This window comes from Cricetulus griseus, chromosome 4, assembly GCF_003668045.3.
Source record: "Cricetulus griseus strain 17A/GY chromosome 4, alternate assembly CriGri-PICRH-1.0, whole genome shotgun sequence".
NCBI lineage: Eukaryota > Metazoa > Chordata > Mammalia > Rodentia > Cricetidae > Cricetulus > Cricetulus griseus.
Window position 1 is genome coordinate 132,555,606 of NC_048597.1, and position 27,497 is coordinate 132,583,102.

Genomic DNA, 27,497 nt, shown 5'->3' on the forward strand with positions numbered 1-27,497 from the left:
GAAAATAAAAACAAATTTAAACAATACAAATCTACTAAGCCAGCCCTACAGAAAGTTCTGGAAGGAAAACTCCAAACCAAGGAAGTTAACTACACTCAGAAAAATATAGGCAGCAGATAAGCCCACTTTACAAAGAGCCAAAAGATAAAAGGGTGGAAATCCTCACACAATACCATCACCACCAAATCCAAAACAAACAAGAATGAACAATCAATGGTCAATATCCCAAAATATTAATGGTCTTAAATCGCCTATAAAAAGGAAAAGGCTAACAGAATGGATACAAAGAAAGAATACATCCTTCTGCTGCAAACAAGAAACACACCTCAACTTCAAAGACAGATTGTACCTCAAAGTTAAGGGAGGGTAAATGATTTTCCTATCAAACAGACCCAAGAAACAATTGGTAGTACCAATCTTAATATCTAAAATATTAGACGTTAAGCTAAAATCAATCAAAAGAGATGAAGAAGGTTATTTTATATTCATCAAAGGAGAAATCCATCCAGATAAAGTCTCAATTCTGAAGATCTATGCCCCAAATACAAAGGCATCCACATTTGTAAAAGAAGCATTTCTAAAACTCGAATCATGTAGAAAACCTCACACACTTACATTGGGAGACTTCAACAGCCCACTCTCACCACTAGACAGGACCAACAGACAGAAATTCAACAAAAAACAAAGGATTAATAGAAGTTATGACACAATAGGTTTTAACAGGCATCTATAGAACATTCCATCCAAACACAAAAGAATATACCTTCCTCTCAGTGCCACATGGAACCTTCTCTGAAATCAACCACATACTTGGCAACATGCGCAACCTCAACAGGTACAAAAAATTAAAATAACCCCTTGTATCTTATCAGACCACCATGCTTGAAGTTATCATTTAACAACACAAATTGCAGAAGACCTACAAACTCATGGAAATTGAATAATACACAACTGCACCATTACTGGGTCAAGGAAGAAATAAAAGCGAAATTAAACACTTCCTAGAAGTTAATGAGAATGAATACACAACATACCCAAACTTATGGGAGATTTTGAAAGGAGTGCTAAGAGGAAACTTCACAGCAATATGTGCCCACATGAAGAAATTGGAAAACATCACACTAGAGAATTGACAGTACAACTGAAAGCTCTAGAACAAAAAGAAGCAAACTCACCCCAGGTGAGCAGATGCTAGGAAATAATCAAATTGAGGGAAAACAATACAAAGAATCAATATAACAAAAAGTTGATTCCCCAAGAAAATCAACAAGATAGACAAACCTTCATCCAGACTTACCAAACAGCAGAGAATGAACATGCAAATTAAAAAATCAGAAATGACAAGGGGGACATAACAACAGACACTGCAGAAATCCAGATAATCATCAGTTCATATTTTGAAAACCTGTATTCCTCAAAATTCAAAAATCAAAAGGACATGGACAATTTTCTGGATGGATATCACTTACCAAATTTAAATCAAGAACAGGTAAACAATTTAAATAGACCTATAACCCCTAATGAAATAGAAGCAGTCATCAAAATCTTCCAATCAATAAAAAGCCAGAGCCAGATGTCTTCAGTGCAGAATTCTACAAGAAATTCAAAGAACAACTAATATCAATTATCCTCAAAGTGTTCCACACAATAGAAGCAGAAGGTCATTGTCAAACTCCTTTTACAATGCTTCAGTAACCTTGGTACCCAAGCCACATAAAGACACAACAAAGAAAGAGAACTACAGACCAATATCCCTCATGAACATTGATGCAAAAATACTCAATAAAATATTGGCAAATTGAATCCAAAAATACATCAGAAAAATCATCCACCATGATCAAGTAGGCTTCTTCCCAGGGATTCAGGAATGGTTCAACATAAGAAAATCCATAAAATATAATCCACCATATAAACAAACTAAGAAAAATCACATGATCATCTCACTAGATGATGAAAAAGCCTTTGACAAAAATCCAACACCTTTTTATAATACGGATCTTTGAGAGATCAGGAATAACAGGAGCATACCTAAACATAATAAAAGCAATAAACCATAAACCAACAGCCAACATCAAAATAAATGGACAGAAACTCAACTTTATTCCTCTAAAATAAGGGACAAGATAAGGCTGTCCACTCTCTCCATACCTCATCAATATTGTACTTGAAGTTCTAGCTAGAGCAATTAGAGAACAAAAAGAAGGCAAGGGGACACGAATAGGAAAAGAAGTCAAACTTTCACTATTTGTGGACCATATGATAGTTTACATAAGTGACCTGAAAAACTCTACCAGGGAACACCTACAGCTGAGAAACACCTTCAACAAAGTGGCAGGATACAAGATTAACACACAAAAAAAATAAGTAGTCCTACTATAGACATATGATAAATGGGCTGAGAACAATTTCATAGAAACATCACCCTTTACAATTGCCACAAAAGTCATAAAATACCTTGGGTTAACACTAACCAAACAAGTAAGCAACCTGTATCACAGGAACTTTGAGTCTTTAAAGAAAGAAATTAAAGATACCAGAAAATGGAAGCATCTCCCATGCTCTTGGATAGGTAGGATCAACACTGTAAAAATAGCAGTCTTGCCAAAAGCAATCTACAGATTCAATGTGGATAAAGGGGAACACTCCTCTACAGCTGGTGGGAGTGCCAACTCACACAGCCACTTTGAAAATCAGTATGGCAGTTCCTCAGGAAAATGGAAATCAGTCTACCACAAGATCCAGCAATTACACTTTTAGGCATACACCTAAAAGGTGCACATTCATACAAAAAGGACATCTGTTCAACGATGTTCATCGCAGCATTATTTGTAGTAGCCAGAACCTGGAAGCAACCTAGATGCTCCTCAACTGAAGAGTGGATAGTGAAAATGTGGTAATTTACTCAATGAAGTACTACTCAGTGGGAAAAAACAATGGAATCTTGAAATTCACAGAAAAATGGATAGAACTAGAAGAAACCATCCAAAAAGACAAAAAATGGTATGTACTCACTCATATATGGATTTTAGACATAGATTAAAGAAGCACTAGCATACAATTCGCACCACCAGAGAAGCTAGGAAAAAAGGAGGAACCTCAGAGTGATATACATGGTTTCCTAGAGAAGGATAAAGGGACAAGATCTCCTGAGGTAATTGGGAGCATGGGGGAGGGGAGAGGGAGCTAGAAGAAAGAGAAGGGATGAAGAAGATGACAGAGGAGAACATGAGAGACCAAGAATATTTAGTCAGTGGAAGAAAGGAGGAGGGCAAGAAAAGAGATATGATAATAGAGGGAGCCATTATAGGTTTAAAGAGAATTCTGGCACTAGAGGAATGTCCAGAGATCTACAAGTTTGACCCCAACTAATAATCTAAGCAATAGTCTGAGAGGATACCTTAAATACCCTTCTCTGATAATTAGATTGATGACTACCTTATGTTCCATCCTAGAACCTTCATCCAGTAGCTTCTGGAAATAGAAGCAGACACCCACAGCTAAACACTGAACTGACCTCCTGGAATTCAGTTACATAGAGGGAGGTGTGATGAGCAAAGTAGTCAAGACCAGGCTGCAGAAACCCACAGAAACAGCTGACCTGAAGAAGGGGTCACTCATAGACCCCAGAGTGATAGCTGGGAAACCAGCATAGGACTGGTCCAGATCCCCTGAATGAGGATGTCAGTTTGGAGGTCTGGGCAATATATCAGTAGTAGATCAGTATTTATTCCTAGTACACCAATGGACTTTGGGAGCCCACTTCATATAGAGGGATACTCTCCCAGTCTAGACACATGAGGGAGGGTCTAGTCCCTGTTCCAAATGATATGACAGACTCTAAAGATCCCACATGGAAGGCATTGCCCCCACTGGGGAGCAAAAAGGTGTGGGATAGGCGGTGGGGGTCAGGGGAGGAGGGGAGTGAGAGGGAAGTGGGATTGACATGTCAAGGTAGCTTTTTTATAATTTAAAATTGGTCTAATTACCATTATAAGTATCAACAAATAAAATAAAGGAAAAAGGAAACAAATAGGAACTCTGGGAATCAGAGAAGCATTGATTCACCAGTGAGATAAAGAGGAAGTGTGGCATACAGTAGTGAGCAGAGATAATATGCCATGTGGCAGAACATAAATTAATATAATCAAGTTAAGTTAAGTTTTAAGAGCTAGCTTGGAAAAAGCCTCAGTTAAGGCCAAATTTTCATACTTAGAAAAAAGTCTCCATGTCATTATTTGGGAGCTGTAAGTCTAAATAAAGACCTGCTAATTTTGAGGTCCAACATGATAACACATGTATTTAAAAGGGGCCTGAGAAATGCTGGGTATATTCAGGGGTGTTCTTATGCTTCTTAAATTTTCAGAAATGATAATTATAAGGTATTTATTAATCACTCTTTTTCTTCTTTTTTTCTCTTACCTGGGCAATTTTTGAATAGGCTTTGTTTGTTTGTTTGTTTGGATATTATAAGTCACTGACACATTCTAGATGATAAATGGGCTTCCTTTTTACTCAGGTGATTTTCTTTTGCTGCACAGATTTCTAGTTTTATGAATCCCATTTGTCAAATGTTGGGCATTATTCTTTGACAAATAGAGTCCTATTCACTAAATCCTTTCTTATAACTATATAATACAAGGTAAAGCCTATGTTATCTTCAATTATCTATCACTTTCAATGTTTAAGATTTCATATTTAGGTCTTTGATCCAATTGGAGTTAGTTTTTGTGCAGGGTCATACATAGGAGTCCATTTAATTTCTCTACATGTGGACTTCCAGTTTATACAGCACAATTTATTGAAGATTTTTTTCTCAAGTTACAATTTTTGCCATGTTTGTTAAACAATAAATAGCTTAAATTATGTGTACTCACAATTATTGTGTTCCATGTTTCTACATGTCTATTTTTCTGTCCATATCCAATTGTTTTTATCACTGTAGCTCTGTAATGTATCTTAAGATCTGGAATGATAAACTCTGCAGTAATTTTTTGGCTAAAGATTATTTTTACTATCTTGGTTCTTTTGTGGTTCCATATGAATTTTAGTATACTCTTTCCTATTTTTGTGATGACTAAAATGGGGGTTTTGATTGAAATTTCATTTAATCTATGAATAATGTTTGGTATTTCCTGGCTAGTATTAGGTCAAGTTGGCAGAATTAAGAATCATCTGAATGAAAGGACATTATCTGAGGAATTGCCTCCATAAGATTCAGCTGGAGGGTATTTTATTAATTAGTGATTGAAATTGTAGAGTCCAGTCTATTGTGGATGGTGTTATCTCTGAGCTGTTGGTCGTTGGTTCTGTAAGAAGTCAGGCTAAGCAAACACTGAAGAGCAACCCAGTAAGCATCACTACTCCATGATCTCTGCATCAGCCCCTGTTTCCAGGTTCCTGTCCTGTTTGTGGTCCTGTCCTGACTTCCTTCAACAATTGACTACATTGCGGAACTGCAAGCAATATGAAGCCTTTCCAATACAATTTGTTTTTTGTGATGGTGTTTTATCACAGCAACAATAATTCTAAGGCAATAGATTTATCATTTTAATATTATTAATTATGCCAACCATGAACATAGATGTCTATCTACTTTCTAGTGTCTTTCCCTGTCTATTGCTTCAGAATTTGAAAGTATTCATTTTAGAGGTCTTTCAGTTCCTTAATAAGGTTTCTTCTTGCTATTTTATTTGCATTGAATGTATTGTGATTGGAAGTGTATTCCTGATCTCTTTCTCTGTATATTTATAAAAGCTCTTATTTTGTGCAAGATATTTCTGTATTTTGCCCCATTGTTGAATTTATTATTTCTAGAAGTTTTTGATAGACATTAGGTGATCTCTATATCTTGTCACCTGCAAATAGGAGTAGTCTGATTGCTTCTCTCTTTTCTATCCTTTTAATTTCCTTTTCTCAGTTCATTGCTCCAGATAATACTTCAAGCACAATATTGAACTGATATGAGATTAGTGCATGTCTGTGACTTCAAAGAGATTGATTCAAGTCTCTTCCCATTTAAGATGATGTTGGCTGTGTACTTGTTATATATCGTTTTTATTATGTTGAAGTATATTCCCTCTATGCATATATTGTTTAGAATTTTTATTATGAAAACATGGGATTTTGTCATGTGTTTTATGCATTTATTGAGATGATCATGTGATTCTTATCTTCAGGTTCATTTGTGTTTTTTAACTTTATTGACTTCTGTATAATGAACCACCTCTGCACCTAAGGCATATATCTAAATTTGTCATGGTAGATATCTTAGCTAAGGTTTTTATTTCTGTGAAGAGACACCATGACCATGGCAACTCTTATAAGGGAAACCATTAATTGATGGGCCTTGCTTACAGTTTCAGAAAATCAGTCCAATAGCATTGCAGGGAGCATGGAGGCATGTATGCAGATGTAGTACTGAAGGAACACCTGGGAATCCTACATCTTGCAGGCAATAAAAAGTTGATGACTGATTCAATGAGGGAAGCTTGAACAAAAGAGATTTCAAAGCCTGTCCTGAAAGAGACATACTTCCTCCAGGAAGACCACAAGTCCTAGTAGAAGCACTCCCTTTGAAGGTCATTTTCTTTCAAATCACCACATTCTATTTCCTGCCAACCAAATGCTTATAGCAATATTTTAATGTAAAAATGCATTCAGTTAAACTTCAAATATCATAGTGTATAATAGCTTCAAAATTGAGTCAAAGTTCAAAGTCTCTTCTGAAACACATGGGAATCTCTTAATTGTAATCTCCCCTGTAAAAGTCAAATAAAAAATAAACAAACAGATCACATACTTCCAACATGTAATGCTACAGGATACACATTACCATTCCAAAGCATAGCAAAGGGAGCATACTGAGTAAATATGGGATCAGAGCAAGCCCAAAAATCAGCTGGGAAAACTCCAAACTCTGCATCTTCATGTCTGATTTTGAAACATTTTTCAGATCTCCAACTCTTTTCATCTTTGTTAACTACAACCCACTTCATTCTCTTGAGCTGGTTCAGCTTTCTGTTGGCAGCTCTTTTCAGCAGATACCCCACAACTCTGGCATCACTAACAACTTGTGTTCTCCAAGGCAATTCAGGCACCTACTTCACAGCTTCACACAATGGCCTTTCTCTCTACCACTCCTCCTTTGAAGAACATTCCTGATATGTGCCGGATCTCAGTGATTGTATTCCATAACTTCTTTCTTCCATCTTTAAACTCCAAACAGAAACACAGGGCTGACGCTGCCCAGTTATGCTGCTTACTGTGGCTAGAACATGGTCCCCTCTTTCTTTTATCTCTACCACTTTTCTATCCTTTACTTCCTTTGCCTCTTTGTCCTAAAACTTGCTATGTAGACAAGGCTGGCCTCAAACTCAGCTCTGCCATTCAGTGCCATCTCAGTTCTGTGATTAAACGTATACCCCACCATACCAATCTCTAAACTTTTCTTTGGATCCTCTTCACAACTTGAAAAGTTATCTTCATGGGATCTTGTCCTGAGGCCAGCACTCCCCTCTTTCCACTCCTAATCCATTATCTTCCTGAACACAGAATTTTATTCTATTTTCCTTCCTGGTATACATTTTCCCTTCAAAAGTTTCATTTTGTAAATCACCTTGTTTAGTTTTCTCCTGTTCATCATAAATCTGTATTAGCATTACCACTAATATCCACGTGATAAAGACTATACTAGACTGTTTTGAAATTTCTGACCCTGGAAATAATCCAAGATTCTTCACTTTAGCTTCAAGTTGACTCTTTGTAGAGGAGCAAAAGACAGCCACATTCTTCACCAAAATATATAAAAAAAATCTATAGGCAAGATACTAAAATATTACCCTTCTGAAATATCTTGAGTGAGCTGAAAGTTCAAATAACTCTACCACCTCTGTCTTCCATGCTCCCACAAGTATGGCCCATTAAGCAGTGCTTAAAGAATTAATACCCAAAAGAACCATAGCCCAAATTCCTCCAAACAATTACATGGTCAGGTCTATGACAGCAATACTGTAGTCACTGGTATCAACTTCTATCTTAGTTATGGTTTGATTGTTGTGAAGAGACCATGACCATGGCAAGCCCTATAAGGAAAACATTTCATTGAGGGGGCTCACTTATAGTTCCAGGGTTTAATTCCCTTATCATGGTAGAGATCATTGCTGCATGCAGGCAAATGTGGTATTTGAGGAATACCTTAGTGTTCTACATCTTGCAGTCAATAGGAAGTTGCCTGATAGACTCACCGAGGGAAGCTTGAGCAAAAGGGACCTCAAAGCCTGCACCCACAGAGAGGTACTTCACACAACAAGGCCACACCTCTTAATAGTGTCTCTCCCTTTGGGGGGTCATTTTCTTTTAAACCACAACAGTGGATAACCTTAGGAATAATGTCTTCTGTCTCCAAGTATTTTATTGATAGTTTTTATTATGTTCATTGGGGATATTGGCCTGAAGCTTTTTTTTATTTATTGTGTCTTTCACTGCTTTTGCTATTAAAGGGATACCATGTTAGTAGATGGAGTTTGTTATTGCTTCTCCTCTTTTTATTCTATTTAATATGTTAAGAAGTATTGGCTGTAGACCTTTGATGTTGTAGTAATAGTCTCCTGTGAATCCACCTGGCCTTGGACTTTTTTGTTGTTATTGTTAGAAGGCTTTTATTACTAATTAAATGAATACACTCGTTTGGAGTCTGTTTAGGTTGACTTCTTCTTGGTTTAATTTTTTGGTTCTTTACAATGATCTCTTATACAATCCAGGACAACCTATCAAGAAGTGCCATAGTGCACAATAGATTTATCCCTGTCACATCAATAATTAATCAAGAAAATGTTCACTGACATGCCCACGGCCAATCACATTGAGAAACATTTAATTAATTTTCAGCTTCCAAAGTGACTAATTTTCTCACATTGATAGAAACTAATAGCAAACAGTGTATTCCCCTCCAAGTAAAGTATATACACACATCTTACATAGGAATCAGTTTCTTTGCCTAGCCCAGTAGTCATCAGAGAGGCTTTCCTGACAGCTGACAGGAGCAGATGTAGAAACCCATAGCAAAACAGTAAGCACAGAGAGAGCCTAAATTGGAGATTTCCACTGGGTCCCTCCCCTTGAAGCTCAAGGAGCCCTCTGGAAGAGGAGTAGGAAGAATTGTAGGAGACATAGAGGTTAAAAACACCAAGAGAATACCTGCCACAGAAACAAGTAAGCAGGTCTCATAGGAGTTCCCAGAGACTGAAGTGGCAATCAAAGAGATTACATGTGTCTATACTAGGTCCTCTGAATATAGGTTATGGTTGCTAGCTTGATGTTTTTGTGGGACTCCTTACAATCAGTATAGGGATGACTCTGACCATTTGCCTGCCAGTATTTTTCTTCTATTAGGTTGTCTCACCCAGCCCTAATATGAGGGTTTATTCCTAGTCTTATTGTATCCTGTTAAACTTTGCTCCATTGATATTTTTGGGATACCTGATATTTTCTAAAGGTAAATAGAGGGAAATGGGAGGTGAGGGGAAATGTGAAAAGAAGAGGGATGAAAAACTGTACTTTTAAAAAAATAACACATTAAATATGAGAATAGATTCTTCCAAATACTATATATATAGTATTTGTAGCTTAAAATCTTTTTGTAGCTTAAAATCAACATTAAGATTAATAATAGATGAGGTAATCATAATTTTGAATGCAAGGTAAATAATGTGTATAATCAGAAGCAATGACAATAACAGAATGGAACATTGCCAAGGGGATTGGTTAAGGAAGTTACATAGCTAAATTCTTCCCTTCAGTATTCATTGGCCTTAAGAATTTATACACTTGGGATTACAGTGGCATTGCCCTAATGAATACAATTAAAAACCTTGAATGTTGAGCCACAGGGACACAAAAATTGTAGAAATAGGTCTGTGATACCTTTAGTTTTATTATACCAGCCATGAATCAATACCCTAGCCATTTCCTACCAACTATGGTTTTTAATGAAGATTCAGTTGACCTTTTGAATTTTTATGACTTTCACAAGGGAACATCTTTGATCAAAATCCAGGTGAGATGCTTATAATGTGTCCATTTGAATATAATGAGGCTACTACCATCCCTTTGTGTATGTATGGGATATTAACTGAACTTTATCAGAACAACACCACCTTGGCAAAAATGAGGTGTCTACACCATATGGAAAGGCTACTGTAAAACTTCTCACCAATATCTTTTCTCAACCTGACACATGTTTATGCACATCTGGGCTAATGCTGATCAGCCTCCATTCTCCTGGTCCAGTATTAAATGTAAGAACAGCACAAATTTCCTGCTAAAAAATCCATGTTTTTATTATAACATGATGTTTGCTACTGATTTTTGAAAATTTTGCTTATTAGAGGAAGGGACTTCATTCAAAGATTATTTGATAACATTTTTATAAGCAAATATCAGAGAATGAGTAGATTAACAGAAGATATTAAATATTTGAAATCTAGAGTTCCAAGGACAAGGTTATAAATTTGATGGTCCAAATATCTTTCTTTACAATTCCCTTTTACTTCAGATTACTCAACAATATGGGCTCTGTCAACCAAACAACTATCTCAGAATTCATCCTTCTGGGGCTTAGTGAAGATCCAGCTCTGCAGCCTTTCATCTTCACCCTGTTCCTGTCCATATATCTGATCACCACCTTAGGAAACTTGCTCATCATTCTGGCTGTTACCTCTGACTCTCAACTACACACACCCATGTACTTCTTTCTCTCTAGCCTGTCCTTAAATGACATATGTTTAATCACAACCACAATCCCAAAGATGTTGGTTAACATTCAAACTCTAGATCAGACTATCACATACACAGGATGCCTCTCTCAGGTCTGTCTTATCTTGAATTTCGCTGGCATAGAAAATTGTCTCCTTGCAGTGATGGCCTATGACCGCTATGTTGCTATCTGTCACCCTCTGAAGTACATAGTTATAATGAATCCACATTTCTGTGTAATATCACTTCTCTTCTCTCTGTTATGTAGCATTATACATGCTTTATTTCACACTCTGATGGTGTTGCTGCTGTCTTTCTGCACAGAAGTTGAAATCCCCCATTTCTTCTGTGAGCTGGCTCAGATCATCAAACTTGCCTGTTCTGATAATTACATCAATTTTCTCCTGGTATACACTGTGTCTGTTCTATTTTTTGGTATTCCTGTGTTTGGGATCCTTTTGTCTTATATTCAGATTGTTTCCTCAGTTTTAAAAATGTCATCCTTGGGAGGAAAGTATAAAGCATTTTCAACTTGTGGGTCTCATTTGTCAGTTGTGCTCCTGTTTTATGGCACAGGTTTTGGAGTACACATTAGCTCTGCATTTACTGATTCTCCAAGGAAGACTATAGTGGCTTCAGTGATGTACACTGTGGTCACTCAGATGCTGAACACCTTTATCTACAGCTTGAGGAACAAAGAAATGAAGAAAGCCTTCAGGAAAATCTTCAGTAGGATAACATATATTTTATAATATGTCATCAATATATCAAGGTTTTCAGAGTAAGGCAGCCTACTCAAAACGCTGTGACTCAAGATACTTTATCTCTGTCATTTAAATGTTATGTACCAAGTAACAGACATAATATTGATGTACATTTTTACTTGATTTTTAAACCAAACATGCCTGTCATGCCTAACTCAGTGATTTAGTATATGCTTTTCTAAAGAAAATATATCTGTTAGGTTCTTAAACCTGAAATGGTTAAAATGTTCTAATTGAGTCAAAGAATTTGTGCAAAGTCTCATAAGTAGATATGGGGTAGACCTTCTCGTTCATCAAAATCATAACATATTGAGGATAATTTACATCAGATTTCATGGTAAGATACTTATGTAATGAATCCTAGAATTATTTATATATTTTCACAAAGAAATGAGTTTTGCTACACCAAGAAGCAGTGGTTAATACTTGTTTTATAATTTTTATTTGTCTTTTAAAATTAAAATATAATTAAATTTAATTAATTTGATATACACACATATACATATATGCTTACCTCTATAACATTATATGTATATAAGTTCATGGACTAACTTATTGGAAAATAAGTTGCTATCTCAGTTCTCTGGAATAAATGATTTATCTTCCCTTCTGCATACCTTAGTGGCCAGTACTCATTTGCCTAGGGTTGAAGATTTCTGAGACTTCCCCCATTCCATGTTAGCATTTCTGTGGATGTCATCCTTGTTTAGGTAATGTTTAAGTGTGCCATGTTGGTGTAAGTTTTAAGCAAGCATCATGGGTGTTGTCACATCTCTCACATTTTAGGTGATAAAATTTCATAGCAATTTCAATCTTTCTGTGGTTCTAATAATATCCTGCATTCTCTTCCACAATTATTCCTGAGCCTTTGGTGTGGGTCTTGGTTTGTAGATGTATCAGTAGGGGTCTCCCATTATGCACTCACTTCTCTACATTTTGAAGAGTCCTTTTTCATTTCTCCATTTGTTGCAATACATATTTACTTTAATGAAGGGGTGAGGGTTAATTAAACTCTGACCATGAGAATAAGTTTAAGTACTGGAAACTCAATTGGAATTTTATTCTTAGGTAAATTAGTAGTTGTCAGATCTCTAGGGTCACTAGGATTTGATAGTTGGCTAGGTTTCCAATAAGATGAGTGATTTCTCTCTTTTTCAGTAGACAAATAAGTAATATTTTTTTCTGAAGCAACCATCATATCTGTCATATTTGAGTCATTATTCTAAGTTGATTATTACTAGAAAAATGGCACCTTTGTGACACATTTGTCCCTTGCAAGTGGCTTTATTTGTAAAGATAAGAAATCTAAATTTGATACAATCAAGCAAATAAGAGAGTTTCCTTACATTTTACATTAACAGAAAATGAGTATATTGAACAAATTGTTTGTATTTATTCAATTTTCATTTAACACATTTAATTCAATTCAACAATTGACTTTCTTTCAGACTATTACTGATATTTAATGCCTCTATCCACTAGACATAAAGACTTGTCTAAATTAGACTAAATGCTGGGCCTCAAAATTGGTTTGAATTATTATCTGATTTGAGAAACAGATGAATGGTATTTGTTTGGAATAAAGTATCTTCCATGGGTGAATCTTTTCCTAAATTATCTGTGTAGGCCCTAAATAATATGATTGGTAATAGGTAAAACAAAATGATTTTAGAATGAATCATTGTATTTATAAATATGGTTTATTTTATTGTTGAAACCAGCATTGGCTAACCAATGTTTTGCAATACTATTGTTCATTATTAGGTAACATTATTCAGATCCTAATACATAAAATTGCTCCCAAAGAAAGTTCTTTGCAATTTAGTACAGTGATAGGTTTTTATTCATAAGATTGTATTTTGATTTGAATCCCTACCTAACCTTGAACTTATAATCCTTCTGCCTTAGAATATGATATATTTGAGACATGCATGGCCACATTGTCTCAATATGCTGTTTTTGGCATTATTACATCTTTAATGAATTTTGAGTCATTTTATGATTCTGATCTTTAAGCTTCAAAGTGATGTACATTTATTTAAATGGTTATCTTGCATATTTAATTCTGTACAGATTCTTACTTCATTTGATGTTTTTAAAGAAAAAAGTATCATTCTGCTAGTGATAAATTTTGGTCATTGATTTTCTATTATTATGAGTACATGTGTTATGTATTCTCCATGTCTTCTGAAGGGACAAAATTTTACTTTTCCACTTGCTCAGGTCAGCTGTTTCTGTGGGTTTTCCCAGCATGGTCTTGACCCCTTGATTTGTAACTCCTCCATGTCTGAAACTGGATTACAGGGGTTTGGCTCAGTGCTTAGCTATGTATCAGTGCTTCTGCTTCCATCAGCTACTGGATGAAGGCTCCAGGATGGCATTTAAGGTAGTCATCATTCTCATTATAGGGAAGGGCATTTAAGGTAGCCTCTCCACTGTTGCTTAGATTCCTAGTTGGGGTCATCCTTGTGGATCTCTATATAATTCCCTAGTGTCAGATTTCTCTTTAAACCTATGTGTCTCTTTTCTTATTGTCCCCTATTCTTCTCCCCACTCACTCTCCCTGATCCCTCATGTCTTCTCCCTTCTCCTCTTTTTCCTTCCTCTTTCTCCTACATCCCTCCCACCTCCCCCATTCTCCCAATTTGTTCAGGATCTCTTGTCCCTTTTTGCTTCACTGGAGGTTACCCCAGTCTGACAGTTAGGAAACCAACATAGGACCAAACCAGAACCCCTGAACAGGGGTGTCATCTAGGAATATTGAGCAGTCTATGGGGCATCTAACAGTAGAACCAGGATGAATCCCTAGTGTACTAATGGACTTCAGGGGCACATTTCCCATGGAGGGATACTCTCTTAGCCTACATACAAAGGGGAGGGCCTAGGCCCTGCCTCAAATGACTTAGCAGACTTTTATGATCCCTCTTGGAAGGCCTCATCCTCCCTGGGGACCAGCATGGGGATGGGATCGGAGGGTTGATGTGGACATGGGAGGCTGGCAGGGATAGGGAACTTGGATTGATATGTAAAATAAGATTGTTTCTAATTTAAATAAAATTTATAAAAAATGACAATCCACACTGCCAGAGAAGCTAGTAAACAAGGAGGACCCTAAGAGAAATACACATGGTCCCCTGGAGAAGGGGAAAGGGTCAAGGTCCTCTGAGCAAACCGGAAGCACTGGAAGAGGAGCGAAGGAGCTAGGAGAATGAGAAGGGGAAAAGAGGAGGGATGCAGAGGACATGAGGGAGCAGAAATGTTGAGTCAGGTGAAGAATAAAAGATAATAAGAATGGAGATACCATAATAGAGGGATACATTTTAGGTTTACAGAGAAATCAGGCACTAGAGAAAATGTCTGGAGATCTACAAAGATGACACCAACTAACAATCTAAGCAACAGAGGAGAGGCAACCTTAAATGACCTCCCCTGATAATGAGATTGATGACTGACTTATTATCCACCCAATAGCCCTCATCCAGCAGCTGGTGGAAGTAGAAGCAGACACCCACAGCTAAACCTTGAACTGAACTGGAATCCAGATGCAGAGAAGGACGAGTGAAGAGCAAAGGGGTCTAGACCAGACTGGTGAAACCCACAGAAACAGCTGACCTGAACATCGGGGAACTCTTGCTCCCCAGACTGATAGCTGGGATACCACCATGGGTCTGATACAGACCCCAGGAACATGGGTTTCAGTGAGGAAACCTTGGAAATCTACGGGACCTCCTGTAGTAGTTCAGTACTTATCCCTAGCATAGGTGTGGACTTTGGGAGCCCATTCCACATAGAGGAATACTCCCTGAGCCAAGATACAGGGGAATGGGCCTAGGCCCTATCCAAAAGATACAATAGACTCTGATGACACCCTATGAAAGGCCGCACCATCCAGGGAGAGCAGAAAGGATATGTGATAGTGTGATAGGTAGGGTTTTAGTTGAAAGGGGTGGTAAGGGAGGACAGGAGGGAGAAGGGAACTGGGATTGTTATGTAAAACAATCTTGTTTCTAATTCAAATTAAAAAACCCGCAAAAAAAGAAATCAACTAAAACATACTGAAATGGAAAAAAATGAATTTTCTTTTATTTTTTGTAGTATAATCGTTAGGTTTTTTATAATTTGGTATTTACAAAAGCTTTTATTAGTGGATAAACATAGTTACTTTTGGTTTTGCAAATCATTACTCAAATATATTTTTCTCCTCTGGAAATATTGTGGGTATAAAATCACATCTAAATGTATCATACTTCATTGCCTGTGAGGTAGATTTGGTTTACATATTTAGTGACACTTATAGTAATCTGTTGAAATTCATGAATCTATACTATTTTTATCTATACTGTTTTTATCTGGCTCACAAATAAAATAAATTCATTTTAGTGTTTTTATCTAATTGTATTAGTTGACCATTATGAAAAGCACAGAAGGGGGAAAGATAGAAGGGCTAATAAATATCATGTTGTAAGCAAGAAAAAGCCGTTCCTATCATAAACTATGTCTATCACACATGAATACAGTGGGTCCATGTAAAAATGGTTCATCATCAACTAAGACAGAATGAAGACAGCTTCATGAGTCCCTAACACTCACTTTTGAGATATTTGTCACTGATAATTTAAATAAGACGGGGATATTGCCATCAGTTGTCCATATTGTCAATGCCACCAGTCTATAATGACTATTTCAAATATTTCTAACTGACTGAACAAGCAGCCCCATCTAAACTTAATATGAGATCACCCGAAACCTTGCAAAAAGACTGGGGGAATAGAAAGATTGATTGTGGTAGAATGAAGATAAGAGACAGTAGAGGGAAAGAGGATTAAGAATTTGTCATATACATGTATGAAATTATCAGAATACAAAATTTAAAAATAAAAGCAAAAATACAGGAGGTCAAATAAAAGAGAGAGAGAGAGAGAGAGAGAGAGAGAGAGAGAGAGAGAGAGAAGTTATAAAGGTGGTAATCTGTGAAGTAAGCTGGTGTCAGTTACCTTTCAGATTCATCTTTCTTAGGAAAGTCTTGAGGGTTCAGTCAGAAGACTTTTTTTTCAAGTTCATTTTTGTTATTTTTCCTCCATTTTTTAATTTATATCAGAAACAAGATGATTTTACATGTCAACCCCAGTTCCCTCCCCTCTCTTCTGCTCCTGCCCCCCACTAACATGCTACCTATCCCATACCCTTTCAGCTCCCCAGGGAGGGTTAGTCCTTCCATGAGGGGACTTCAGAGTCTGTCATACCATTTGGAGCATGGCCTAGGCCCTTCCCAGTGTTTAGGTTGAGAGAGTATTCCTCTATGTGGAATGTGCTCCCAAAGTCCATTCAAATGCTAGGAATAAATACTGATAGATTTCCAAAGCCTCCTCACTGACACCAAATTTCAGGGGGTCCAGATCAGTCCTATGCTGGTTTCCCAGTTATCAGTATGGGGTCCATGAGCTTACTCTTGATCAGGTCACCTGTTTCTATGGGTTTCACCAGTCTGGTCTTGAGCATTTTGCTTTTCACTCCTCCCTCTCTGCAACTGGATTCCAGTTCAGTTCAGTGTTTAGCTGTGGGTGTCTGTTTCAACTTCCAACAGCTACTGGATGAAGATTCTAGGATGACATATAAGGTAGTCATCAATCTCATTAACAGGGAAGGGCATTTAAGGTACCTTTTCCATTATTGCTTAGATTGTTAGTTGGTATCATCCTTGTACATCTCTGGAAATTTCCCTGGTGGCAGATTTCTCTTTAAGCCTATAATGGCTCCATCTGTTATGGAATCTCTTATCTTGCTCTCCTCTATTATTTCCCCGACTCAATTTTCCTGCTCCCTCATGTCCTCCTCACCTCTCCTCTTGTTCCCTTCTCTTTCTCCTAGCTCCTTCTCCCCTCTCCTATGCTCCTAATTTGATCAGGACATCTTGTCCCTTTCCCCTTCTCTAGGGGAGCTTGTATGTCTCTCTTAGGGTCCTCCTTGTTTCCTAGCTTCTCTGGTGGTATGGATTGTAGGTTAGTAATCATTTTTTGTAGGTCTAAAATCCATATATGATTAATTACACACCATTTTCATCTTTTTGTGACTGGGGAACCTCACTCAGGATGGTTTCTTCTAGTTCCATCCATTTGCCAATGAATTTTAAGATTCCATTGTGTTTTTTATTTTCCCACTAAGTATTATTCCATTGAGTAAATGTACCACATTTTCATTATTCATTTTTCAGTTGAGGGGCATCTAGCTTGTTTCCAGGTTCTGGATGTTACAAAAAATGCTACAATGAACATAGTTGAACTGATGTCCTAGTTGTATGACTGTGATTCACTTGGGTATATGCCTAAGAGTGGAATTGCTGGATCTTGTCATAGACTGATTCCCATTTTCCTGAGTAATCTCCATACTGATTTCCAAAGTGTCTGTGTAATTGGCACTGGCAACAGCAGTGGAGTAGTGTTTCACTTTCTCCACATCCTATCCATCATAAATTGTCCTTGATATTTTTGATTTTAGCCATTGTGAAAGGAGTAAGATGGTATCTCAGAGTTGTTTTGATTTGCATTTCCCTGATGGCTAATGATGTTGAGCACTTTCTTAAATGTACATCAGTCATTTTAGATTCCTCTATTGAGAATTCTGGGTTTAGTTCTGTACCCCATTTTTTTATTGGATTATTTGGTGTTTTGGAAACTAGCTTCTTGAGTAGTGGGTAAATTTTGGAGATCAGCCCTCTTTCAGATGTGGGGTTGGTGAATATCTTTTCCCATTCTGTGGGCTGCTGTTTTGTCTTATTGACTATGTCCTCTGCCTTACAGAAGCTTCTCAGTTTTAGGAGGTCCCATTTATTAACTGTCCATATCAATGTTTGTGCTACTAGTGTTATGTTCAGAAAACTGTCTCCTATACCAATCATTTCAAGAGTAATTCCCATTTTCTCATCTATTAGCTTCACTGTAGTTAGATTTACATTGAGATCTTTGATCCATTTGGACTTAAGTTTTGTGCATGACGATAGGCTTGGGACTATCTGAAGTCTTCTACATGTCCGCATCCAGTTATGCCAGCACCATTTGTCGAAGATGTTCTCTTTTTTCAGCATATAAATTTGGACTGTTTGTCAAAAATCAGGTGTTCGTAGGTGTGTGGGTTACTATCAGGGTTTTCAACTCTATTCCGTTGGTATACCTGCCTACTTTTGTGCCAATACCAAGCTGTTTTTAAGACTATAGCTCTGTAATAGAGCTTGAAGTCAGGGATGATGATGCCTCCAGAAGTTCCTTTATTGTACAGGGTTGTTTTGGCTATCCTGCCTCTTTTGTTTCTCCATATAAAGTTGAGAATTGTTCTTTCAAGGTCTGTGAAGAATTGTGTTGGGATTTTGATGGAGATTGTATTGAATCTGTAGATTGCTTTTGGCAAGATTGCCATTTTTACTATGTTGATCCTACCTATCCAAGAGCATGGGAGATCTTTCGATTTTCTGGTATCCTCTTTAAATTCTTTTTTAAAGACTCGAAGTTATTGTTGTAGTGGTCTTTCACATGTTTGGTTAGCTTTACCCAAATATATTTTATATTGATTTTTGCTATTGTAAAGGGTGATGTTTCTCTGATTTCTTCCTCCGCCCATTTATCATCTGTATATAGTAGGGTTACTGAATTATTTGAGTTAATCTTGTATCCTGCCACTTTGCTGAAGGTGTTTGTCAGTTGTAGGAGTTCCTATGTAGAATTTTGGGGTCACTTATGTAAACTATCATATATTCTGCAAATAGTGAAAATCTGACTTCTTCCTTTCAAAGTTGTATCACCTTGGTCTCTTTTTGTTGTCTTATTGCTCCCGCTAGAACTTCAAGTATAATATTGATGAGGTATGGAGAGAGTGGACTGCCTTGCTTGTTCCTGATTTTAGAGAAATCAAGTTGCATTTCTCTCCATTTACTTTGATGTTGGCTGTTGTATATTGCTTTTATTATATTCAGGTATGTTCCTTATCCCTGATCTTTCCAGGACCTTCATCATGAAGGGGTGTTGGATCTTGTCAACAGCTTTTTCAGCAACTAGTAAGATGATCATGTGGTTTTTCTTTTGCAGGTTATTTATATGGTAGATTACATTGATAGATTTTGGAATGTTGAACCATCCTTGCATGCCTGGAATGAAGCCTACATGATCATGTTGAGTGATTTCTCTGCATTTGCTTTGCAAGTATTTTATTGAGTATTTTTGCATCAATGTTCATGAGGGATATTGGTCTGTAGTTCTCTTTCTTAGTTGTGTGTTTGTGTGGCTTGGTAGCTTTGTGTAGCCTCAGAAAAAGAGTTTGGCAATGAACCTTCTGTTTCTATTGTGTGGAACAATTTGAGGAGAATTGGTATTAGCTATTCTTTCAATTTCTGGTAGAATTCTTCACTAAAGCCATCTGTCTCTCGGCTTCTTTTGGTTGGGAGATTTTTGATGACTGCTTCTATTTCATTTTAGGTTATAGGTCAGTTTAAGTTGCTTACCTGTTCTTGATTCAGTTGTGGTAAGTGATATCTATCCAGAAAATTGTCCATTTGCTTTAAAAGAACCAACTCTTTTTACATTGATTCTTTGTATTGTTTCTTTATTTTTAGTTTATTGATTTCAGCTCTAAAATTAGTTATTTCCTGGTGCCTACTCCTCCAGGTGATTTTGCTTCTATTTGTTCTAGAGCTTTCAGTTGTGCTGTTAATTCTCTAGTGTGACTATTCTCCAGTTTCTTCATGTGAGCACTGAGTACTATGAACTTTCCTCTTAGTACTGCTTTCAAAGTGTCCCGTTAGCTTGGGTATATTGTGTCTTAATTATTATTGAATTCTAGGAAATCTTTTATTTCTTCCTTGACCCAGGAATGGTGCAACTGTGCATTGTTAAATTTCCATGAGTTTGTATGTTTTCTGCAACTTCTATTGTTGTTGAATTATAACTTTAAAGCATGGTGGTCTGCTAAGATACAGAGGGTTATTCCATTTTTTTTTACCTGTTGAGGTTTGCTATGTTGCCAAGTATGGGGTCAAATTTAGAGAAGGTCCTATGTGGTGCTGAAAACGTATATTCTTTTGTGTTTGGATGGAATGTTCTATAGAGGTCAGTTAATCCCAACTGAGTCATAACTTCTGTTAGTTCCTTTGTCTCTTTGTTAAATTTCTGTCTGATGGTCCTGTTTAGTTGTGAGAGTGGGGTGTTTAAGTCTCCCAAAATAACTGTGTGAGGTCTTATGTTTGATTTGAATTTTAGTAATGTTTCTTTTACGAACATGTATAATTTTGTATTTTGGTCATAGATGTTCAGAATTGAGACTTCTTCCTGATGGATTTTCCCTGTGATGAATCTGAAATGACATTCTTCATCTCTTGTGACTGATTTTAGTTTGAAGTCTAATTTGTTAGATATTAGGATAGCTACATCAGCTTGTTTCTTGGGTCCATTGATTAGAAAATCTTGTCACAACAATTTACTAGGAGGTTGTCTATTTTTGAAGTTGAGGTGTGTTTTCTTGTATGCAGCAGAAGAATGGATTCTGTCTTTGTATCCATTCTTTTAGCCTGCATCTTTTTATAGGCAAGTTAAGACCATTAATACTGACCGCAATTAATGAACATTGAGTGTTAATTCCTGTTTGTTTTTGATTTGTTGGTGGTTGTGGTATTGTGTGTGGATATACCCTGTTTTTTTCTTTGGTTTTTTGGTAAAGTGGGATGATCTACTACCTATGTTTCTGTGAGTGTAGTTGACTTCCTTAGGTTGGAGTTTTCCTTCCACAACTTTCTGTAGGCCTGGATTGGTGGCTATGTATTGTATAAATCTGGTTTTCTCATGGAATATCTTGTTTTCTCCATCTATAGTGTCTGAAAGCTTTGCTGGGTATAGTATTCTGGCCTGGCATCCATGGTCTCTTAGTGTTTGTAAAATATCTATCCAGGACTTTCTGGCTTTCAGAGTTTCCATGATGAACTCAGGTGTAATTCTGATAGGTTTTCCTTTATATGTTACTTGGCTTTTTTCTTTTGATGCTCTTAATATTCTTTCTTTATTCTGTATGTTTGGTGTTTCAATTTTCTGAGGAGGGGACTTTTTTGTGGTCCACTCTATGTGGTGTTCTGTAGCCTTCTTGTACTTTCATTGACATGTCTTTCTTTAGGTTGGGAAATTTTTCTTCTATGGTTTTGTTGAATATGTTTTCTGTGGCTTTGATTTGGGTTTCTTCACCTTCTTCCATACCTATTATTCTCAGGTTTGATTTTTGCACAGTGTCCCGTATTTCCTGCATATTTTGTGTTAGAGATTTGTTGGACTTAAGATTTTCTTTGGTCGATGAATCTATTTATCCCAGTGTAACTGAGATTCTCTCTCTCATCTCTTGTATTCTTTTGGTTATGCTTCCTTCTGTAGTTCCTGATCATTTACCCATATTTTTTCAGACTGTGTCTCTTTTTGTCTCTGTCTCTGCTTTCAAACCTTGTAAGGTTTGAGCTGTTTCTTGAAATTTTTGGTTTGTCTTATATTCCATTTCTTAGAAGGATTTTCTCATTTCCTCTCTTAGGGTCTCTATCTTCTGCATGAAGTTGTTTTTAAGGTCATTCTGTCTTGCTTCATCTGTGTTGGGATGTTCAGCTCTTGCTGGTGTAGAGTCCCTATACTCTGGTGGTGACATATTGGTTTTTCTGTTGTTCAATGTGTTCTTATATTGTTGCCTTCCCATTCCTTCTTCCAGTGGTTACAGGAGGGCTCTCTTCTGTACCTCTGCCCTGAGTGTTGGTGAGAGTAGCCAAGCAATCTCAGCAGACTCACAGTTGCCTGTACTTCTTGACAGCATTCTGTCCATACTGTTAAGCAAGTTACAGAGAAATGTTACTGCTGAAATAGCCTGCTTCACAAAAATGTCTGCTAGACATTCTTGGCATATAGGCTAAAGAGGGATAACCTAACATTACAGAGGAACTTTGGGTGACTGTCCAGGTAGTGACAAATCCCTGTCAACTCTAGAGTTCATATATTATCCTTCTGAGGTCGTTGATGGAGCTGAAGACAGATACTTTTGGTTATGATTTTCCTTAGTTATGATAAAAGACGTTACTTATAAAACTTTAGAATCACAAAGATAGGATAGATGATGGAATACTTTTTTTTAATTTGGCCAAATATTAATAAACTAAATATTATTGATTATTATTCTTGATTGATAACTGTTTTATTATGTATAATTTTACTATGTCAAGTTAAAACAATTCTTTTTATTTATACAGAAAAGAGGAGATGTTGGGGAATGTCCTTTTGTATGTTGTGAATGTGTTTCTCTTACTGTTTGATGAATAAAGCTGTTTTGGCAAGTGGACAGGCACGATGTAGCCAGGCAGTATTATTGTAGGTGGGAGCAACCAGACTAGAAGAATTCTCAGAAGAGAAACACAGACAGTGAATCCCAAGAGAGATGTCATGTTGAACTCCTGGGCATTCTCTGGTAATACAAAACCATGTGAAAATAAATAAATTAATAGAAATTGGCTAATAATAAGAGAGAGCTAGACAATAAGAATCCTGAACCATTAATCAAACAGTTAATTTTTATATTAAACAATTAATATAAGGCTCTGTGTGTTTATTTGGGACTAAATGGCTGAGGAACAAGGTAGGACAGAAACTTCTGTAGACAAATTATACTTTCACGGAATGCAGTTAACAGATATGATAAAATATCATATACAGCGGAATTAAAAGTAAAAGATTACCAAACACTTTAGAAGAATAGGTAGGAAAAAATGTCAACAAATGTGTAAAGACTCAATTTTACCAGTTTTTAATGTCCATAATGAAAATAACTTAGTAGCTACAAGGATATATATATATATATATATATATATAATATATATATATTTGAGAGATTCGTTTCATAAGTTTTGTGACTCAAAAGAGTACCCTGACTAATACACTTTATCACATGTATTATTGTTATTAGTGAATAATTGCCTTTTTAAAAAGCAGAGAATCATTATCATAAACAATTTTGCATAAGTAAAGAAAATTTAATTTTCTAACCCATTGAAATAGTATTCATGTAGTTATGATGAATGTCAGCCTAAATTTCTGTTATCAAGAGATGAATAAATAAAGAAAACATGCAGACTCACAATGGTAAGTCATTATTATTCCTTGATAAAGAAAAATGAAATCAAGAATTTTGCAGGAACATAAATAAGAGTATTAAGATGAATATTAAGATAGAAAGGGAAGTTTTATGATTTTATTACATTCACAAATTAAGGAGGGAGCCATGTTGTAATAGTGCAAGCCTTTAACCCCAGAACTCAGGAGGCAGAGACAAGTGGATCTCTGTGTGTGTATGCCAGCTTTGTCTGCAGAGTTAGTTTAGGAAAGCCAGATATGGGACTTTCCAGAGAAACTCTGTTTCAAAAAAACAAGCAGAAACTAATTAAGGATGACATAAAAGTAATATTAGTACTGTTAGATATGGAAATACCATACAGAATGAGGGTATAAAGAGATGGAAAAGAGGGTAATCATATTGAAAAATCTACACAAACATGAATATATCACAAAAATCCTAGTTATTTTTGGTGTTGACTAATAATAATGAGTCTATGAATGTAGCCTGTAAAAATAATAGGACTGACAATGTGACTTAGTGTGTACATGTGCCTGGCACCATGTCTTAAAACTTGAAGTTCATTCCTGGATCCCACATGGTTGAAAAAGAGAAACAACTTCTACAACCGTTCCCTTACTTACATATGACCATGATGCCACATACACACTCACAAATGTCTGCAAATACAGAGGAATGTGAACAACATAAATCAATAAAGTCATAACTAAAATAAAATTCTGGTTATGTTTTAAAGTATATAAAAATAATAAATAAATGAGAATCAAGTAATGTCTATAACTTTATAGGAAAATTTATTCTTATGTAATGGATATATAATATAAAATATGTGTTACATATTCAGACTTTGCACTCAAATATCCTTCTTGATAACAAGAAATAAGGCACACAAGTAGAATGCAAGATCTGCTTACTGAATTTCAATTGTTGATGTGTACAACTGTTAAATGAAAGAAATATAAAAAAGGAGGACACTGAGTACCAGAAGCATGGCCATAGGGTCAATAAGTTATCTTTCCTGAATGCTTGTTTTGTTTGCTCCTGGTCTCTATAGACTTGTATGCCTGGAGTAAGAATGATGGCAATATTTCTGGTTTATAATGAGGAAATTTCAATGATAATCCTTGGGGATTTTGAGACTATAGATGTCAGAAAGATAAATAACAGTTTAAAATGCCAGATCCATAAACCAGCAACAGCCTCACTCTCTTTTTTCTACTTGATATATATCCGGTAAGTCATTTTTGCACCTGTCTTACCTGAAAAATGGACTTTCTGCTTTTCCACACTTGAGTGAGATGTTGAGCACAATTCTTCACAACAGAAAATTTGTAAGTACTTCATTAGTGAATGAATATAAATATGGATACTTGATGCATTTTCATGAAAATGAAGCATTAAGAAAAACTGAGTATATATGCAAACCAGGTGCCAATGAACTTTTTGCATAACAAAAAATGTTCTTAGCACATTCTCATGTACATTGCCATCAATATCAGATATGTTATTTTGCTGGACATCTGGTTTCTGTCATTTTTTCTAAACATTAGTCTACCTCTTCTCAAATGTAATAATTCTATGAACTCCTTGGGTGGTTGCATTACATATTTGCATTATTCAGCTATATGGGAAATACAGAATATCTTTAATAAAGGGGGAAACAGTCAATTGGCAAAAAGACATCATCTCAAAACATAGAAAATAAAATGATAAATTCTGGAACCTGAGAGATCATTAAAAATTTTAGAACTCTCTCATGAATGTGTTAGCGGAGTTTTCCCTAAAATGTCAATCTAAGGATGAGGACTTTCCTCTCTAATCAGTGCATGTTACAATCTCAGCGGTGTACTTGCTGTTCGTGAGAGGTGTTCTCTGTGCTTCTACAACTGAGAATATAAAGCATATCCTAAGTTGTTAACTCAGGTGCTCTTCACACTATTCTCCAGCAAGGCCAAGTCCACATATTCTATATAGAATATAAGTTTAAATGTTACAGTGTCATGATACATTTTTCAAAAAAATTGATTATTTATGAAAGTATGTGATGCATTTCATATACTTCAATGATTTAACATTATGTAATACTTTGTTATCTGATAAAATAAATGTCATTGTAGAGGTGGAAGAAGAAAGTGAACATAGATCATTAACCTGTACATTTAAGTTTTATGTCATGTATGAAGAACTTATTTCTCTTTTATTCTCCTTCCTAGGTGTTCAATCTCATGCCTTTTAAATACTTCTGGGAGCTGAATAAATATTGTAGAGCCACATACCTTGAAGTGATTAGGGAGTATAAATCATTCCTAGAGTTAACATTTCCAACAAGTCAGAAGGTGGTAAAATTATTGTAAATCTAGCCAAGATTTATTGCTTTTTACTTTCAGTCCTCATTTCCATAAAAATTATCAGAAAAATGAAATTCAGAAACCATTCAAATTCAGTTATTTCAGAATTCCTTCTCCTTGGACTAACAGATGATCCTCAGCTCCAATCCCTTATCTTTAGCCTGTTCCTGTGCATATTTCTAGTCACTGTGCTAGGAAACCTGCTCATCATCTTGGCTGTCAGCTCTGACAAACATCTACATACACCCATGTACTTTTTTCTCTCTACTCTTTCCATTAATGACATCTGTTTAAGCACAAACACAATACCAAAGATGCTTATGAACCTCATAACCCAGAATCAGAGCATAACTTACACAGCTTGTCTTACACAAGTATGGTTTGTGCTGGTTTTCACTGGACTGGAAAACTGTCTCCTTGCTGTGATGGCTTATGATCGCTATGCTGCCATTTGTCACCCTCTGAGGTACTCCACAATCATGAACCCATCTTGGTGTATCCTGATGGTTTTATTTTCTCTGTTTCTTAGCATTGTGTTCGGTCTCTTGCACACTCTGATGGTTCTTCGCTTGTCTTTCTGCACTGACATGGAAATGTCACATTTCTTCTGTGAACTTGCTCAGCTCCTTAAACTAGCATGTTCTGATACACTCATTAATAACATCATGGTATATTTTGCATCATGTGTATTTGGTGGCATTCCTATCTCTGGGATAATTTTCTCTTACACTCATATTGTATCAGCAGTTCTAAGAATGCCATCACCGGGGAGAAGATATAAAACGTTTTCCACTTGTGGGTCTCATGTGTCAGTTGTATCCTTGTTTTATGGAACAATTTTGGGTGTGTACATTAGCTCCGCAGTGACTGACACTCCTGAAAAGACTGTAGTGGCTTCAGTGATGTATTCTGTCGTTCCTCAGATGTTGAACCCATTTATCTACAGCCTGAGAAACAAGGATATGAAGGAAGCTCTGAGGAAATTAATCTCAAGGGTTGGGGCTGTTTTACAATGGCATTAAAATTACACCAAAGTTTAACTTGAAGCAACACTTCAAATTTTAACTTTTTCCTCCTTCCTTGAAGATTACAGGAAAAAGTGAGTTAAAGACACTCTGTCAGATTCTCTCGATACTTACACAAAAATTGAAAATGAGAATTACTCCATACTTAGAGTAAGTAATTATTTTTTTTACAATGTGTGAGTAAATTAATAAGAACTTCCATTGATACTACAAGTATTTGTGGACAGTTATATCTTCAGAGTTACTCATGGTCGGCAATCATGAATGTGAAATTCTCAATAATAAAGTAAAAGTTATACTGATGTACTCAATAGTGAATGGAGGTGATTTTCATATTATTGGCAATGAAACTTATTTATCATTTGAACTTTTGAATTCTACAGTATTATTAGTTTATTTTATTTTTCTTTTATTGAAAATAAAATTTTCCCATACAACATGTTTATTATGGATCCATGTCTTTTCTGTCTTTCATTAGA

General features: G+C 36.2%; 2 protein-coding genes across 2 annotated transcripts; both read left to right on the top strand.

The window, feature by feature from the left end:
- Positions 1-10,559: 10,559 nt before the first annotated feature.
- LOC100765944 (putative gustatory receptor clone PTE38) lies at positions 10,560-11,504 on the top strand. The gene has a single exon (XM_027411644.1). The coding sequence runs from the start codon at positions 10,566-10,568 to the stop codon at positions 11,502-11,504; it is 939 nt and encodes a 312-aa protein (XP_027267445.1). The 5' UTR covers positions 10,560-10,565.
- A 9,375-nt stretch (positions 11,505-20,879) lies between these two features.
- Positions 20,880-27,015, top strand: LOC100766241 (olfactory receptor 7G2-like). The gene is made up of 2 exons (XM_027411645.1): positions 20,880-20,889; positions 26,033-27,015. The coding sequence occupies exon 2, from the start codon at positions 26,062-26,064 to the stop codon at positions 27,013-27,015; it is 954 nt and encodes a 317-aa protein (XP_027267446.1). The 5' UTR covers positions 20,880-20,889; positions 26,033-26,061.
- The last annotated feature ends 482 nt before the right edge of the window (positions 27,016-27,497 follow it).

Bases quoted from the DNA above. Each gene is read 5' to 3' on its own strand.
- LOC100766241 (XM_027411645.1), top strand. From the start codon at position 26,062: ATGAAATTCAGAAACCATTCAAATTCAGTTATTTCAGAATTCCTTCTC.
- LOC100765944 (XM_027411644.1), top strand. From the start codon at position 10,566: ATGGGCTCTGTCAACCAAACAACTATCTCAGAATTCATCCTTCTGGGG.